General features: G+C 43.2%; 1 protein-coding gene across 1 annotated transcript in view; it reads left to right on the plus strand.

Annotated features, from left to right (window-relative positions):
• The window catches only part of maml3 (mastermind-like transcriptional coactivator 3), a 96,429-nt gene that overhangs the window by 41,989 nt on the left and 37,752 nt on the right, over positions 1-16,688 (plus strand). The window contains exons 2-3 of the mRNA XM_026303607.1: positions 3,013-3,753; positions 5,001-5,945. Of these exons, the coding sequence (XP_026159392.1) occupies positions 3,013-3,753; positions 5,001-5,945 (1,686 nt within the window). The remainder of the gene's footprint in view (positions 1-3,012; positions 3,754-5,000; positions 5,946-16,688) is intronic.

The following is a 16,688-nucleotide window of genomic DNA, read 5'->3' on the forward strand; positions in this document are numbered from 1 at the left end:
AGGTATTTTATTGCTGTGATTGTCAAACAAATAATAATATTGTCAGGTAGTGTTTGCACTGGATGACAGGTATATTACTGTAATTCAGAGGTGTAATTAGGTTGTTAATTGTGCAAAAAGAAACAAATGATAAATTAATCACAGTTAATGTAAAGTATTTTGTACTGGCTCTGAGTTTTGTCATTCATCCTGTCACGTTTCCTCAGGCTATGACATGCTGACTCAGTACTGAGCAGACAGAACCACAGTCTCTCTGTCTGAATGTATTTTTCTTTCTTTGTTTCTGTCTCCATATTCAGCGCTGTATCAAAGGTTAAACTGGTAATGATTTTTTTATAGGTGGGTGTGTATGTGAAAACCCTGTTTGTGCGTGTGTGCATGCATCTCAGTGAGAGGGTGCTATAGTTTACACCACCTGGATAATTATGGGATTTTTTTTATAGGTAGGCTTTAAAAGCTGAGTCTCTTATTATCAACATGAGTCACTGGCATTTAGGGAAAGCCTGTATCACACACACACACAAAATTGCACATACAGGAGACCTGAATAATTTAAACCCATTGATTGCAGGACCACACACACAAACGAAGCTGTGTCGTGACAGTGGAGATGTGTTTTCCTCTGTTTTTCTCAGTTGTTCCTCTAATGGCTACACCAGCATGAGAGTTCAAATAAGCCACACACATACAAACATACACACTGTAGTTTTGGCTGTCAATACTAATAATGTTTATCATGCCATAAAGATAATTAGGCTGACTGTCAGTCATAGGGGAGAAAGCCAACGCACACACCAATAAATCACGAAAGTAAAATAAAGGATAGTTTTCTTGTTGTGTGTGTGTGTGTGTGTGTGTCTGTGTCTGTCTGTCTGTTTGTGTGTGTGTGTCTGTGTGTGTCTGTGTCTGCCAGCTTGAGTGGGTCCACCCCAGGGTCAGAATACAATCTGAATATATTTTGTCTGTTGTTCCATCTGAATAACAAAAAGCTAAGTGTGCGTTTGCACATATACATGTATCAGTGGTGCTTCTTTTGTGTGTTTTTTTTTTTTTTTTTTTTGTCTTTTGTGTTTGACTCTTTCACGTGAAAGCTGACATCATGGATTTTACAAAATATGCTGTTGCTTTCAAGCTCTTATTTATTTATTTATTTTTTACAGAAGACTTTGAAATGTAAATTTATATTGTAAATGTAACATGTAAATGCTCATATCAATATGTATTTGTGAGCCTATGCATTTGTATTTGTTGTTTGTGCAAGCGTGATCAGGGGAGAGCTTTCACTGGTTGAGTGAAATAGTAACAGTTAAAAAGACTTTATTTTTTTCAGTATATTATCCCTTTAATTTGAATTTAATTTCTTTCATCTCTGTACATTGTCTGTTTCCGTACACAGACAGTACTTTGTAAGATCAGAACTAGTGGTTATAGCTTTTTATAGCTATATGACCCTGCTTTATTACATTTCACTCACTGTTGTGAAAGGTCAGCTGCCTTTCAAAATATTTCAAAATGGAGCAAAATAAATGATTCACTTTAACTGTAATTGTGCAGCCCTAATCTGCCATCACATGTCCTTTTTCAAAGGTGTTTTAAGAATATAAATAGAATGAAATTATACTGCATCTGTAACATCCATTCCTTGTACCCTGAATTTAATGTGAGATTTACCTCTGGTTCTGACTCAAAGAATCCTAAACTTTGGCATGGAATTGTGTTGGAGCACAAAATCTGAACTCTGAGAACCTTTTGTAAATGAGGTCCCCTCTTCCCATCCGTCATTTTAATAGCATCCACTATTTCTCTGCCAACTTCATTATAGTTTGAAATTAATGGGAGTTAGGGGTAAAATTGAGATTGAGAGTTTATTAAATTGCACAGAAACCTCAATTTTTAAGCATTTCTTCATCACACTATTTGTTGCCAACTCTCATTGTTTACCTGAGTCTACATAGCTTCCAGCTAAGGAGCGAAGACTGCAGTGTGCTTACTTTTGATACATTCATGACATTCTATGTTCTCCTGAAAATAAAGACCCACCGGGAGACTGTGTACAGCTAGAACAGCTTTTTGGCCATGTCCTCCCTAATAAGGGTATTGTCTTGCATTGACTAGCCAGTGATTCAAAGGAATTCATAGCCTCTTTCCTCAGTGTAATTAACACCTTCACAGCAGAACAGTTGGCGTACCAGAAGTTTGTTAGGGCACAGGGCAACAGTTTGTACACATAAGAAGAGTTTAGATATCTCAGATATCTAAAGATATCTGTGTAAGAGTGATCTTACTTAGCTCCTTTTTCCAATTTCTGCCCTTTGTCCTGTGTCTCTTGTGCTATGTCTGCTATGTTTCTGCTTGCTCTCTGCCCATTGCTCTGTCTTGATCTACCCAGGTTAATGGTAGTGATTACCTTAACTGCCAGGCTGCGTTCATAAATGTTATCTTGTCTGTGCCATGACAGAGGCAATGAGACTTTTGAGTTTAGTTGACTGCGTATAGTATAGTAAGGCTAAGAATGAAGTGGGGACTTAGATGGGACAGCTCAGCCAGCTGATGCCAACTATGGCCAGAAGGTCCTACAATCTGTTCTTCTGCTCTTTTCCTTCCCTCAGAAAACTTTGAGTCCAGCCTCCTGAATTCCTCCTAGGTCTGTCATTGCTTTGCCCCATTTTTGTTTAAGAAAACGTATGTTTCTGCACACATGTACATGTATCTGTGTAGAAGGTGTGCTCCATGTGAGAACTGTGCTGTGATTATTTCAGCCTGATTGAATCTGCACCAATAAAACAATTGATATATTATGGTGATATTTTGATTTTCCATACATCCCTTGTCTTCCCATGACAGTTCTTGATGTGTGTGGAGAGGAAGCAGCCTGGTGCCGTATTGATTTGGTAGCTCCTATTATTTCCATTGTTAGCACCCAGAGGACCACAGAAAAGTTTTCATATTGTGGACATGCCCCAGCTTTGGGCCCTCCAGTCCTAATCAGTTTTCTTTTTCTTCTTTGTTCAGCTCCAGGAGACTGTAAAGAGGAAACTGGACAGTGCAAGATCGCCACTCAATGGAGACCAGAATGGCATCTGTGATGGAGGCAGCTATTCACCAACTACCAAACGGGTACGGAAGGATGGTACCACTGGTTTGGACTCACTAACAGCTCTGCCTAACAACAACAATAACAATGTACCACCTATCTCTCCACTGCATCACCAAATGGACATTAAGCCTTTACTTGGTGGGCCCAACACTTCCACTGGAAACACTACTACGAACAGCAATGGCAACCATGTAGGCCGGCCATCAGATGAGATGGGGAAAAATGGTGGTAGCCATCTCTCGGACATGAAGCTGAATGGCTCACTGGATTTGGAGGACAGCTTTGGCCTCCTCAAAGACCTGAAACAAGAGCCACTGGATGACGGAGGTGGGATGGAGTCATCTGATCCTCAGTCTCTGTCCAATCAGAACAAACTGTTCTCTGACATCAACCTGAATGATCAGGAGTGGCAAGAACTGATTGATGAGCTGGCGAACACTGTGCCAGAGGACGATATGCACGACCTCTTCAATGAGGACTTTGAAGACAAGAAAGAGACAGAATTTGGCAGGCCGGCTAACAATCAGACACCGGGCCCGCAGGAAGCAGCTGGGAATACAACAGCACCTGCAGGGGGGACGGCAACAGCAGCAGTACTACCTCCTCCCCCTCAGCCTCCTCAGGGAGGCCCCCAAGTTCCCATTGGCTCACCACAGGTCAGTGTTAAAAGGGTCGATCATTTGTTATGGCCCTGTGCACCTCTACTCCTTAGTTGTAACCAGTTCAAGTGATATATATGATATTTGTCTGATAGTTTCTCTAGTGGTAGAATTAAATTGCATTTGTCAGTTTGTGACTCATTTGCAAGTACGAAATGAAATTCTTGTTTGCTTTTAATTATAAAGGATGCAATAGATCTACATGCCAAAACAGCAACAATTCATAAACCATGTATAAACTCTATGCACAGTACATATTACAGTTTCTTCTTAATTCAAGGATTTCAGGTACTGAACAGAAATTCCAGTTGAAAGATTTTGTGTTTATTTATTACTTATTATTTCTTGGTTAAAAATGGAAACTGATTCAATAGTGCAATTCATAGTAATGCATTTACGCATGTCGTTCACTTTATGTCTTTTAATAAATAATAGATTAATGAAATTGTAAAACAGACATGCTGAACAAGAAAGAAACAGATAAATTGCATATGAGGTGAGCTGAGGTTACCCTAAAATGAGGTTTCATATGCTAGAGTTATTTTGGTCTGAGACAGATGGATCCCAGCAAGATTAAAAAATTTCTCAAGTTATAAACAGATCCTAGTGGACATTACAAAGACTTGGCAAGATGGCAATATGTTGTGTTTCTGGTATAGTCATTTCTTTATTCTGAATGTGAAATGATAATTTTGTGAACCAATGTGACTGACCAATTTCTAATCAGTGCAATTATGTAACTAAACAGGAGAATTTGTTTATATGCTTCATGTAATAAATGACTTGTCTTTTCACTGTAAGAAACTGGGAGGCAATTAGCTGATTTTACCATAACGACTGAAATGTAGGGGAAGGAGCTAGCCTGGCCCTCTTCAAAGATTAAAAAATACGCCTTGCAGTCTATCCAAAGCATTTTGATTAGCAAGTTGTATGTCAGTGGTTTGAAACAGAGATGTAAAAACATGTTGGTTATTGTTGGGGGAAGTTGTGTTTCGTTCTCATTAAGTTTATCCATCCAAGTACAATTGTGTGGAGTCAGCCTGTCTTCCTCTCACAGTCCAAACACATGCATGTTGGGGTTAGGTTAATTGGGGGCTTTAAATGGCCCATAGGTGTGTATGGTAATGTTTGCCTCTGTGTGTCAGCCATGTTATACATGTACCGGGAATAAGCAGTAGACAATGTATGGATTATAGTTCATGAGTCTGATGGGATATTCTTTGTGTTTGGACTTTTCTTCTCAGGTGCGACCATCATCGTCAGGCCCTCAGTTTGCCACCACTGCCAATGGAACACCTCCTCAGCAACCTTTGCAGCAGTCTCCAGCTGTTGCCATGGCATCAGGTTCACCACTGCACAATTGCGTAGCTCGCTCTCCTCAGACCCCAACACAGGCTCAGACGCAAGCAGCTTCTAGGCCTGGGAATGGATACATGATGAACCCGGGCCCAGGGGTCAGTCAGGCAGGTACCGGACCTGGAGCATCTGGGGTTGCCCCTGGAGGTCAGCCTGTAGGGCCACTAACGCCTGAGCTTTCTCCTGCAGAGCAGCTGAAAGCAATGGCTCAGCAGCGTGCTAAACTGCTGCAGCAAAAGCAGCAACAGCAACAAGCGGCTAACTGGTCCCCAGCTGGCGCTCCAACCAGTCCATATAATTCTGGTCCCTTTAACCAGGACAAACCCAACAGCCCCATGATGTACCCACCGCAAGCCTTTAACACACCACAGGGCCCTCTAGTGGCTGGGATGGCCCCCAACAATGGGCCCAAAGCCCCCATGAACAACTACCTCCCTCACAACCACATGGGCATGATGGGCCAGCAACAGCCAAACAGCATCAGCCAGAACAGCTTGTCTAAACAACAGCAGCAACAGCAGCAGCAAACAGCAGCCATGTTGTCCTACAATAACACCAAACCCCTGAGTCACTTCAGCGGCAGCGGTGTGGATCACATAGGCCAGAGGATGACTCCACCCATGGGAGGCAACAATCAGGTTAAAAACCCTATGATGCCACCCTACATGGGTGGTGGAGGAGGTGGGGGCCAAGGACCAGGTCAAGGGCAGACCCAGGGGCCAATCCCAGGACAGACAGCCCATCTGAGTGAGGAGCAGAAGAGGATGTTGATTATGAAGCAGAAAGTGTTAAACCAGAATATCCCCTACAGTGCCATGCAGCCTCATGGACAGGTAAGGGAACTGTTTGATGATCTTCAGATTTAATGACACTGGATTTGGCAAAGCTATTCTATTGCATTGGTGCAGTTCAAGCGTAGTGAGCACTGCTGCGCCTGTGTTTATGCAGGAGGAAGTTTTCCTTCATATGTAGTTTGCAGCTTGAGCTGTGGTTCCAGGGTCATTCTTCAGGTTAAAAAAAGAGCAATTACTTTGGTGAGATGAATGTTGTGTTTAATGGTGGTGCTGTTATAGAACACTCAACCCATGACCTTGGGAGGAGGATTAAACACCCTACAGTCTTGCTTGTCAATCCTTGAGCTGGAATATGAAACACTGGCTGACCAATGTAGGATTTCTATAAAATTTTCAGATAAGTTGGTGTGCAAAGAATGCCCAATGGCAATGGTTCAGGAATAAAAATAGGTTTATTTAAACTGTTGACTGGGAGAAATTACAGAGCATAGATTGATTTTGTTATAAACTCCTCCAGAGGTGCAGCCAGGGAAGGTAAAATGGCGGTAGTTACCCCAGCAACAAGCCAGGGCTGGGAATAGGCATAGGAAAATGGCCTGTCGAGAGAGTATTGATGCCTCTGCAACACTAGCAGTACTGATAGCCTCCCCCACTCCTCCTCAGCCCAGACACACAAGTGCATGCACTCACACACCATGCCAAACAGCAAAGCTAAACGGCTCCTTAGCTCATATCCCCAATCTGTCACAGCTGACTGATGGCTGAGATTGGACCGCTAAGCCAAGCTAGCTGCTGTCATTACCGAAAGCCCACCTCGGGCAGTTTGTTTCCCAAGACCAGCAACCCGCACCAGCCGCTCTGAACGCTCCAGTGGTTCAGCCAGGTGTCAGGTGTCCTTCATAATCGACCGGACGGAGGATATTAAGGAAGCGTGGGTGGACTAAAGCTTAACAAATAAACACTAACATAAGTGAAAGCTGGCTCTCATATGCTTCTTCTCATTGTGTTGCTCATCATCTCAGGGCCATTGTATTATTATCAATAGAAAATTTGTGTGTGCTGGTGGGTGCAGGCTTGTTGATGATGCACTTGTCAGTGTTGTCTGCTTCTCCCTTTATCTCTCTTTCGCTCTCACTTTGCCTTCCTTGTGTTTATGATATGGCTACAGTCAGTGAGTCACCTCCTCCTCCTTCCCTCTGGTGATCTCTGCGTCTCTTGTCCTGCTCCTCCTTCTTCCTCCCCCTGTCCTCCCTCACTCTCTCTGGCTCTCTCTCTCTCTTTCCCTTTCTCACTTTGTCTCTCTCTCGTTCTTCCTTTGCCAGAGACACTCAGCACCAATAAAGGAGCAGATTTATTAATATGGGGCCTTTGTGACTGCTGCCTGGAGGGCTGTGTGTTTGTGTGCACAAGTGAGCGAGCGAGTGTGAGTCTGTGCACATGTATGTTTGTGTGTGTTTCATGGATTTAGAAGGGTGGGTGGAAGGGGGGGATGGAGAGATTTATTTGAGTGAACAGAAGAGAATTGGAGACTGGGAAGAGAGGAGAGGGATGTGCAGTGAAGAAAAAGAAACAGAAAAAGAGATTTATTGTAGAGTGAGGATGGAGCATTTTAAAAAGAAAGTCAAGGGCCTGGTAAGTGAAATAAGGAGCAAAGAAAGACGAATCTTCTGAAATGCAAAACACTCACTATTCTACATGCAACTAGCAATTATAATGACTCTAATTAGTGAGTTAGTTTATTTTTAGTGAATATTCACACAGGTCACAAATAACATTAGCAATTCAACTGTTATGACATTACAAAGTGCTGTTTTTTATTTAAAGATTTTGTCACAGTGATCGTTTATTAGGGTGGAAATGGGTGTAGATGATCTTTTCATCAATATTTTCAGGATGTGGACAACTTAGCACTTACAGTAAATGGGTAGTCGGCTGATTTATACATCCGTATCAGTTTACAGACCAGTACTTAGCCTGCAGAAACAGTCTTCTCTTGCTGTGGTGGAGAAAATTACCCTAATGATGTCAGAGTGATGTCATCAGGGTTATCTTCACATTGAGACTGCTTTTTTTTTTTTAGTTCTAATGAAGAGTGGTTGTGTATTTACCAGGCAGGTAGAGAGGTGTCTAAAAAGACAGAGCCAAACTGCATAATGAGAAACACTGCATACTATCCAGTGTTTTTGGGGCTTAGTCGCCCTTGGGATTAGAAGTCAGGATTTCTCAGCTTCTGCTGATTTCATATTGGAGACATATTATTATTAAATCAGTCTCCCATAAATACCTCAATTGTTCTGAAGTGCAATACAAAATCTCTGGAGTACTCATTTAATTGAAAAAGGATTTTAACACCAAAGTAACTTAATTATAAGCAGTGCTACAGAGGTGATTCATATTAAATTGAATGCCAATTGGCAATATTTATCAGCTGTAAAGGAGATCTTGGCAATTAGCTCAAAATAATATTGGCATTTTCATACCATCTGTGCCCAAATTGTAGGCACATTGGAAAAAAAAAACACCAATGTTAAGGTGAGAAATAGTGAAAATAATGACAACATATGCAACAATGTGGTTCTGTAGCTACAAGCTGAAATGAAGAAACATATTCTTTCTTTGTCTGCATCAAGGTATTTCTACGTTAGCCTTTTAACTTGTGTGTGTTGTTGTTTCACAGGTGGTGCTCAAACACCGTCTCTGTGCCCTGTCCTCACTCTCTCTCTCTCTGCATGTGTGTGTAGGCTAATCCAGTTAGCAGCTGTTTGGGAAAACTTCAGTCCTGCTTCTCAAAAGCTCGTTAGTCAAGCTTTAATTGTTGCTCCCTCGCTTTGCATATCACCATGACTCGAATCTGTGCCTGTTGTCACAGTTACTGTCTCCACGGTGGTGGGTGTCTCAGTGGAAGCAGCAAGTGGGAGAGCAAAAGTGCGTCCATGAGTTTATGGAAGATGTTTGTGTGACAGATGATGCGGTTGCCTTGCTGCTGTGTGTGTGTGTGTGTGTGTGTGTGTGTGTGTGTGTGTGTGTGTGTGTGTGTGTGTGTGTGTGTGTGTGTGTGTGTGCATGCGTGCGTGCGTGTGTGTGTGTGTGAATGAGAGACATAATCCTGAGATGGATGCGGTTTGTTGCACAAGCGGGCTGCAGCTGTGTGGAGCTAGCTGCGTGGGGGCGGGTCTCTGGGGTTATCTGAGTGATGATTGGATGAGAATGGATTGACAGGTGTTGGCCTCAGAGGAGGACTAATGGTGTCAGCCTGATAAACTGGAGTGGGAGATTTGAGTGTGTGTATATGTGTGTGTGTGTGTGTGTGTGTGAGAAAGTGAGCATGCGTTAGCACCCGTGGATGTACTGCTGGAGATCATGGTGTCACACACCGACTGGAGTGCATGAAGGGGCCGATGCCGGTGCTAATAGTCTTGTGAGTCATGGCACCAGCCCCCTCAGACATGCACACACACAACAGATAAAGAGACTTTGAAATACACCCACAGGCATTCACACTGTCTGTTAAAGCCTTTCTCGATTTCTACCTGCTCCACCCCTCTCTCTTTCCACAAGTAAAGCCTCTCTCATCATCCTCTCTGGCGTCTTTACTCCATCCTCTCCTGCTGAGGACTCTGACCTCCACAAGGTCTCACACAGACACGGTATTTCTAAGGGTGTCTCGCATGCTCATCCAGGGGCCAACCAATACACCAGCCAGACCTATATTACTAAAGATTTTAACACATTTTGTGTCCTGTTTTTTAGAGATTGGTTAAAAATTATAAACTCAAAACTTGTTAAACATTAACAGGTATAGTGCAATTATTTTTTTACAGTATGAGTATAGGTATTGCAGTCAATAATGCAGTATCTGTCAGGTTCTTTTACAAACCACATGAAGGAGAATGGAGGGATGGGCACACAGGAGAGAGAGAAGGAAGAGAAAAAGAGAAGAAGCAGAGAGAGCTCATCTTCAGACCAAGTCATTTCTCTCTCTTTCTTCCCCCCACCTATCCCTAGTGCAGCAGATATTACCTTCCCTCCCTCCCTTCCTCATATACACACATTTTATCTCATGCTCACTCTGTCGCCCCCCACACACTCTCTCTTGAGTCGCACACACACACACACACAAGTGAATACTGCTCACTCTCTCACTCTGCTCCATCGCTCTCTCCTAGGCACACGTGTCAGGGCTTGAGCTGAGCTGCTTTCAGATCCTGTAGAGAGGCTCTGACGAGGGGGTGGGGGGCTGTGAATGGGTGTTCGGGTGGAGCTGCGAGGTGTGGAGGGGGCAGGGTGGAGACTGTGTATTTGCTCTTTCTGTGTCTCTTCTCAGATGCTTCCTGTTAAGACAAACACAAGACAAACAGTTCTCTCTGTGCTGCTGCTGTCCATGTCATGTGTGTTCCCTTTGCTCTGCCGGGCATCTCATCGCCTTTCATTTCATTTTTCTCCCTCTCCTCTCATTTTATCCTTTTCCTGTCCTTCCCTGACACTTCCTTTTTTTATTTCCTTTTATTTCCTCCTTCCTCCTCCATCTACCTCCTCCCTGTTTCCTTAACCACTGTGCCTCTCCTCTTACTGCTGAGCTCCACTTCACTACTCCCAATCAATAATGTGCGTGTGCCATTGCTTTCATATATATACATACATATATATATGTGTGTGTGTGTGTGTGTGTGTGTGTGTGTTTGTGTGTGTGTGTATAGTAAGCCAAACCAAACCTATACTGTAAAACATGTAAATTTTAAGGCAAACATTTGGAGGGAAGTGTATATAACCCAAGGGCTGAAAGAAGAGCTGGAAAAGATGTGGTCATTGAAATCGGAACACTTGGGGCTGTGACCCCCAAACTGGGAGACTGGCTCCATCAGTTCCCAGGAATAACATCTGAGATCTCTGTCCAGAAAAGCACAGTCCTAGGAACAGCCAAGATACTGCTCAGGACTCTCAAGATCCCAGGCCGCTGGTAGTGGACTTGAGCTTGAAGGAGAAAAAGACCACCCGCAGGGGTGAGTGGGGAATTTTGCAGTATAGTGTGCATGTGTCAGATACAACAGTGTATATTTGTGTAATACAGAAGTGGTTGTGGGTAATTCAGTACTAATAATACATAGTAATTATACTTGATAATGTTATAATGCAAATGCACTCAGATACTTTGGACATGTACTGTATGTGTGTTTATCTGTCATTGGCAGCAGGACGGACAACAATTCCCAGTATCCCCCTAACTCCCTCCCCATCTGACCCCACAACACACCACACACCCACACCACCAAAGCTGTTTGGTTCGCTCTGACAGTGCCAGAGAAAACACACCGAGACAGACCATCTCCACCCATTCGACACGCCCTGGGGGTGTGAATACAGGGTTGGAGAGGAAATATCAATACTCACCTCCACCAACAGGCTGCTTTTCAGAGGAATGTCACTGCATGGGGTGTTTATAACCTTTGTGTTTGTCTAAAATCAAGCCCTTTCTCTATTAACCTCATCTACATTACTGACCTGCAGGCCTCACTGTCTCAGAAACCAATCATGACCCACTTTGTCTGCAAGTAAGAGTGTAAGTGCATACGTAGAAGTGCAGCCATAGCTGTGTGTGTGTGTGTGTGTGTGTGTGTGTGTGTGTGTGTGTGTGTGTGTGTGTGTGTGTGTTTTCATGGGGGTGGGGGGAGTGGGTAGATCATTCTTATGCTGTGTCTGTGGGCCAACGGGAGGGAGGAAGGGAGATGCAGTCAGAAGACTGCATACTAAACAGACTGCTGTCACCCCGCCAGCACCTCGCACACACACACACACACGCACACACACACACACACACACATACATGTATGCTTCATAGCTCTACCTCTTAAAAACACACTTACAAACATCCTCTCTCTCTCTCTTTAACACACACAGACACACACACACACTCTCTCTCCTCATGCCAGCTTCAAACTTTGGCTGCCTTGCTCGGCTGCCGGTTGCCATGGCGACCATGGCCCACAGCACCTTGCAGCCCAAATCAATGGCAGCTCCAAGACGAGGGTAGACAAGGGTAGCTTGTGTGTATGTGTATACATACACGCGACAGCATGTCTCTGTCCAAATGTTCTAGGCTATAAGCAGGTTCTACTTGTGTGTAGTTTAGTGATAAATATGGTTCAGCTGCAGATTGCAATAACAGCACATTATCAATGGTGAACAACTTGGATTTAAGCCTAGAATAAACATAATGCATTTTTTGGGCATGTTAAGAGAGATGGGAGAGAAAACAGTTGGCTGTTAAAAAGTATGATGTCAGTCCCTTAATTTAGACTAATAATATGTTTGTCCTAAGTTGCTAATCACCTTGTTTGTGTCGATGGTTCTAAATGTGGCCACCATGCCAAGTGCTGCACACACACACACACGAAAGACAAACACGGGGGACGACACAGATGTGACCCCGCCCTTGTCCCCAAAATGTACCCCATCCTCCCCATCTGCTCAGTCAGATGCTAACACACACATACACACACACACACACACACATTGCCACTTACCATTAACACCAGTCACCGCTGTTTAGTGACATGCTCAAGCAGATATACACTCACACACACACACACATAGACACAATAAAAGCAGCAGTCTTGTAAAGTCACACAGTTCACCCATGTGTGTCAGCATTCGCATGCCAGCCCCCCTACCCCACCCCCTTTCACTCCTCTGTGGGGACAAAATAAGGAAGGAGGGAGAGATTGGGGAAGGAAAAAGCAAAACAGAAAGGTAGAAGGCTGATTTTTTTGGGGGGGGGGGTTCTTTGAGGATTAGGCTGAGAATTTTGACTCAGACGAGGACAGAGGTGGTGGTGGTGGTGGAGGAATGGGTAGATCGACTTCTTGGAGCAATTTACCTCAAACGGCTCAGACACAGCTAATCCGCTCTTAAAGGAGCCTAATCCAACAGTCTTGTACCTGATACTGAGAAAAGAGAGAAAGGAGAGTGGCAGAAGGAAAACAGGAAAATGGAGGGAAAGTATGGATGAAGTTAAAGCACAAGGAAAGAGAGCTGTGTGTGTGTGTTACACTCTGTATACTCCAACCAACAGCACATTTGCTATCCAGACAGACAAAAGAGCACATTTGTAATAACTAAACATCTATAAATTCATGTTGACTTGAAACTAGCTAGTCATACTTGTCAGAGTTTTTGCACTCATTCTCCTCCTCATAGTCAGTGGTAGTATTTTTACCACAGCGCTTTGGGCTTCTTGATTCTTCTTTATTTCTTGGTTTAAGGATCTTGCAAGTTACATATGCTACTGGAAGTGACTCTGCCTGTCATGAACATCACTAAAACTGGAGATTGCAGTGAGTGCTGGCTGTTCTCCAGGCACAAACTGTTTCAACCTCTGTGAATTTCTACTGAGACGGAGTAGATTTTTCTGTACATTTCTCAAATAAGGTGATTGAGTTGTGAGCATTACTGACTTTGGTCCAATAAGATGCAATACCAGGGCAGGTATCAGTGATAGAGTTACTTTTTTGATAAGAACCTTTCCCATTGATGACCAGGGTGAACACACTGTGCCCTCTCACAGCCTGTCACAACAGGAGACCCTGACACTACCAAGTACTGTAAACTGCCATCTAACATTTCTCACATCCAGTGGAAGCTACTAAGCTCAATTTTTAACATGCTCCTCTTTGAAATTAAACATTCATTCATTCATTATCCTTACCCACTTAGTCCTAATTAGGGCCATGGGGATCTGCTGGAGCCTATCCCAGCTCTCTTTGGGTGGAAGGCAGGAGTACACCCTGGACAGGTCACCAGTCCATCACAGGGCCACATAGAGACAAACAACCTCACACACTCACACTCACTCCTATGGGCAATTTAGAGTCACCAATCAACCTGACATACATGTTTTTGGACTGTGGGAGTAAACCAGAGTACCTGGAGAAAACCCACACGAGCACAGGGAGAACATGCAAACTCCACAGAAAGGTCACTGACGGGTTACAAACCCAGAACCTTCTTGCTGTGAGGCAACAGTGCTAACCACTAAGCCACCATGCTGCTCAGAAATGAAACAATAAAAGTTAATATTGGTTGTCTTCTGGTGTTTATGCCCCAAATTATTAGAAAGTCACACTTGGCTTATTGTGGCACAATTTCCATTGGCAGTTAAAGCCAGCACTGTTGGTCTATAGTTTGTGCCAGCAATGTTGTCTTTTAGCTCAGGTTGTGCATAGGGAAGTAGAAATAGCAGAGCTAAAGTAATGCAATTAAATATGTTATAGATTAGCAAAGTCAACACTTGAGTCTCCAGTTTGGACTAACTATTCAACATTTTCACTCTTTTTGAATGTATGTTACCTACACAGTGCATGAGAATGCTTTGCCCCACCCCAATTTTCGATCAACTTTCTCCATTTCCTTTAAGGAAATGTTCACAGCAGAAAGTGGCATACCACACCTCACTGGTGAAAAATAGCCCATGCCAGAGGCTTGGTGATGAAGCGACTAGCTAGTGAACTATTGACTAATATGGTGTTATTAGCATAGCCCTAGTATAGATGATTTTCCACTGCTCTGCTGCTCTGTGCAGCAACTACAACAAGCAGTTAATAGAAAACTGAAAATGGTATAATTGCCTGAAGTCAGCAGTTAGTTTTGAAAACTCAAACAGAGAGAAGGAGAGAAAAAAGAGACAGCTGGATGATAAAATGGTAAAACAGAAATAATGACAGCTACAAGGAGGAATTGTGAGTCATCTGTTTATAGGGCAGTATGGCATGGAGAAGTGAGCTGCCCTGGAAAAAAGAAAACTGGATAAGAACAGGGGGGAGACAGGCTCATGGCCTGTGTGCTTTTATATTTTTATATTTTGTGATAGACACAGATGGAAACTGATCACAATATTAGAACGACGCTCATGCAAGACAGAGAGAAGAAGAGAAGCACGGAGGCAGAGAGGGAGAGAGTAACCTACATACAGTTGTCCAAATCGCTATGAAAAGCGACAGCAACACTGGCAGAGAGAAGGAGGAATGGAGAAGTGATTGAGGAGATGGATAAGGAGGGAGCACTGGTCTCTCATTAGAGCTCTGGGACAGGCTGCAGACCCAGAGGCGCGTGCGCACACACACACACACACACACACACACACACACACACACACCAACACAAAGAAAACACTCCTACATGGATATGTGCAGTAGGCTTATGTCTTTGAGAAATGAATATCTGTTTCTAGTGCACGTTTGTTTCCTCTATAATCTGGTTTGGTAAAGTAGTAAGCCCTAATGTCTGTGTCTTTGAACTGCAAGTCTTCTGCACATAAGACTTGTAGCTGCAGAGGCATTTTTAATGTATAGTGCCAAATCACAATGCAATCATCTCAAGGCACTTTACAAAAACCAAAACCCAACGAATCCCTTATGAGCCAGCATTTGGTAACAGTGGAGAGGAAAAACTCATTCCTCCCCATTTTGTGCTCTCCCTGAACACATTTTATCCTACTTTCTCTGTACCACTGGACTTCACTACTCTCTTCTCCACTCCTCTCCCGCTGACTCCATATTCATTCACTAACTCCCAGGTAGTTTTCCCCCCATCACATAGTGTTCTCCACCTCTTCCCCCCATGCTGTTTTCTCCTTGTCTTCCTCCCTTTCTCTCCAGCCCCCGGCTCCTCTCCCTCTTCTGTGTGCTGTGTATTTCAAAGAAAAATGAAGCCAAATAAACTTGAACCCCAAGAAGGTGATTGATGGTTGCGCAAACCTCCATCTCTCTGTCTCTTGCCTTTTCCCCCTGTCTTTATTCCCACACTCCCTACTCCACTCTCTTCTCTCCCACTGGCGCTGTGGCTCCCTCCCATTCACACACAACATACACAAAAGCGCACCCATACACAGTTTGTATAATTTGATTAATTATTTCGGTTTACAGGATACAGCTATGCTCACATAAGTCATTTTTATATACTGGAGTTTGCTACAAGATGCACAATGCTTTTCAGAGTCTTCTGATAATAAAACCATGCTTATTTGCTTAGTCGGTGCGTAAATACATGTTGTTTTTGCTGCTCTCTGTCACCCACTGATTTAATGCCGGAGTCATTCAGTCCATATCCACTTCATCAAAGTGGCAATACCCAACACGGAAGAATTCAACAGACAAGAGCACCACCTACAGAAAGTTTATCATCACAAAATCTAAAGAACAAAAGACATCACAGTCATAGCACGAAACAATAACACTTTCAATAATAATTGGTCAGTTGCGGTGCAGGGCAGAAAGAATTATTTGAGGGCAAAATAAATAGGTTTTCCTCTGCAGCTTGATACCGAAGACAGGAAATTGAATACAGCTTCCAGATAGACATGAATACATTTTAGATGCAACTGGAGTATTTCTGTGCAGGCCACATTATGAGACATTGAGACATTGTGTGCAGGTCCGTAGGCTGATTCTCCTCTGAGAGTGCTTGGTGAAGCTACAGATTTATCATCTCAAATGTAACCTGAAAACATATAGGCAGCTTTTGCTCCTGCACCATCATCAGCTTTAAGCTCAGACGTACCTGTTTTCAGCATGACCCCACCTCTCTTATCTGACTAAAGTAAAAAGTAAAGATGAACTTTATGTATGGATGGATTACAATAATAGGAACAAATAATGTTAATTTATAATTGAAATGAGCAATAGCGTTTATAGATTTATTAATAGATAGTTAGCTAATAGCTAGCTAGCTTATAAATAGTCAATAAGTGTGGATTTAATTTTGACTAACGTAATGCTGTAGCTGTTATGA

This window comes from Mastacembelus armatus, chromosome 1 (assembly GCF_900324485.2).
Source record: "Mastacembelus armatus chromosome 1, fMasArm1.2, whole genome shotgun sequence".
Classification (NCBI taxonomy): domain Eukaryota; kingdom Metazoa; phylum Chordata; class Actinopteri; order Synbranchiformes; family Mastacembelidae; genus Mastacembelus; species Mastacembelus armatus.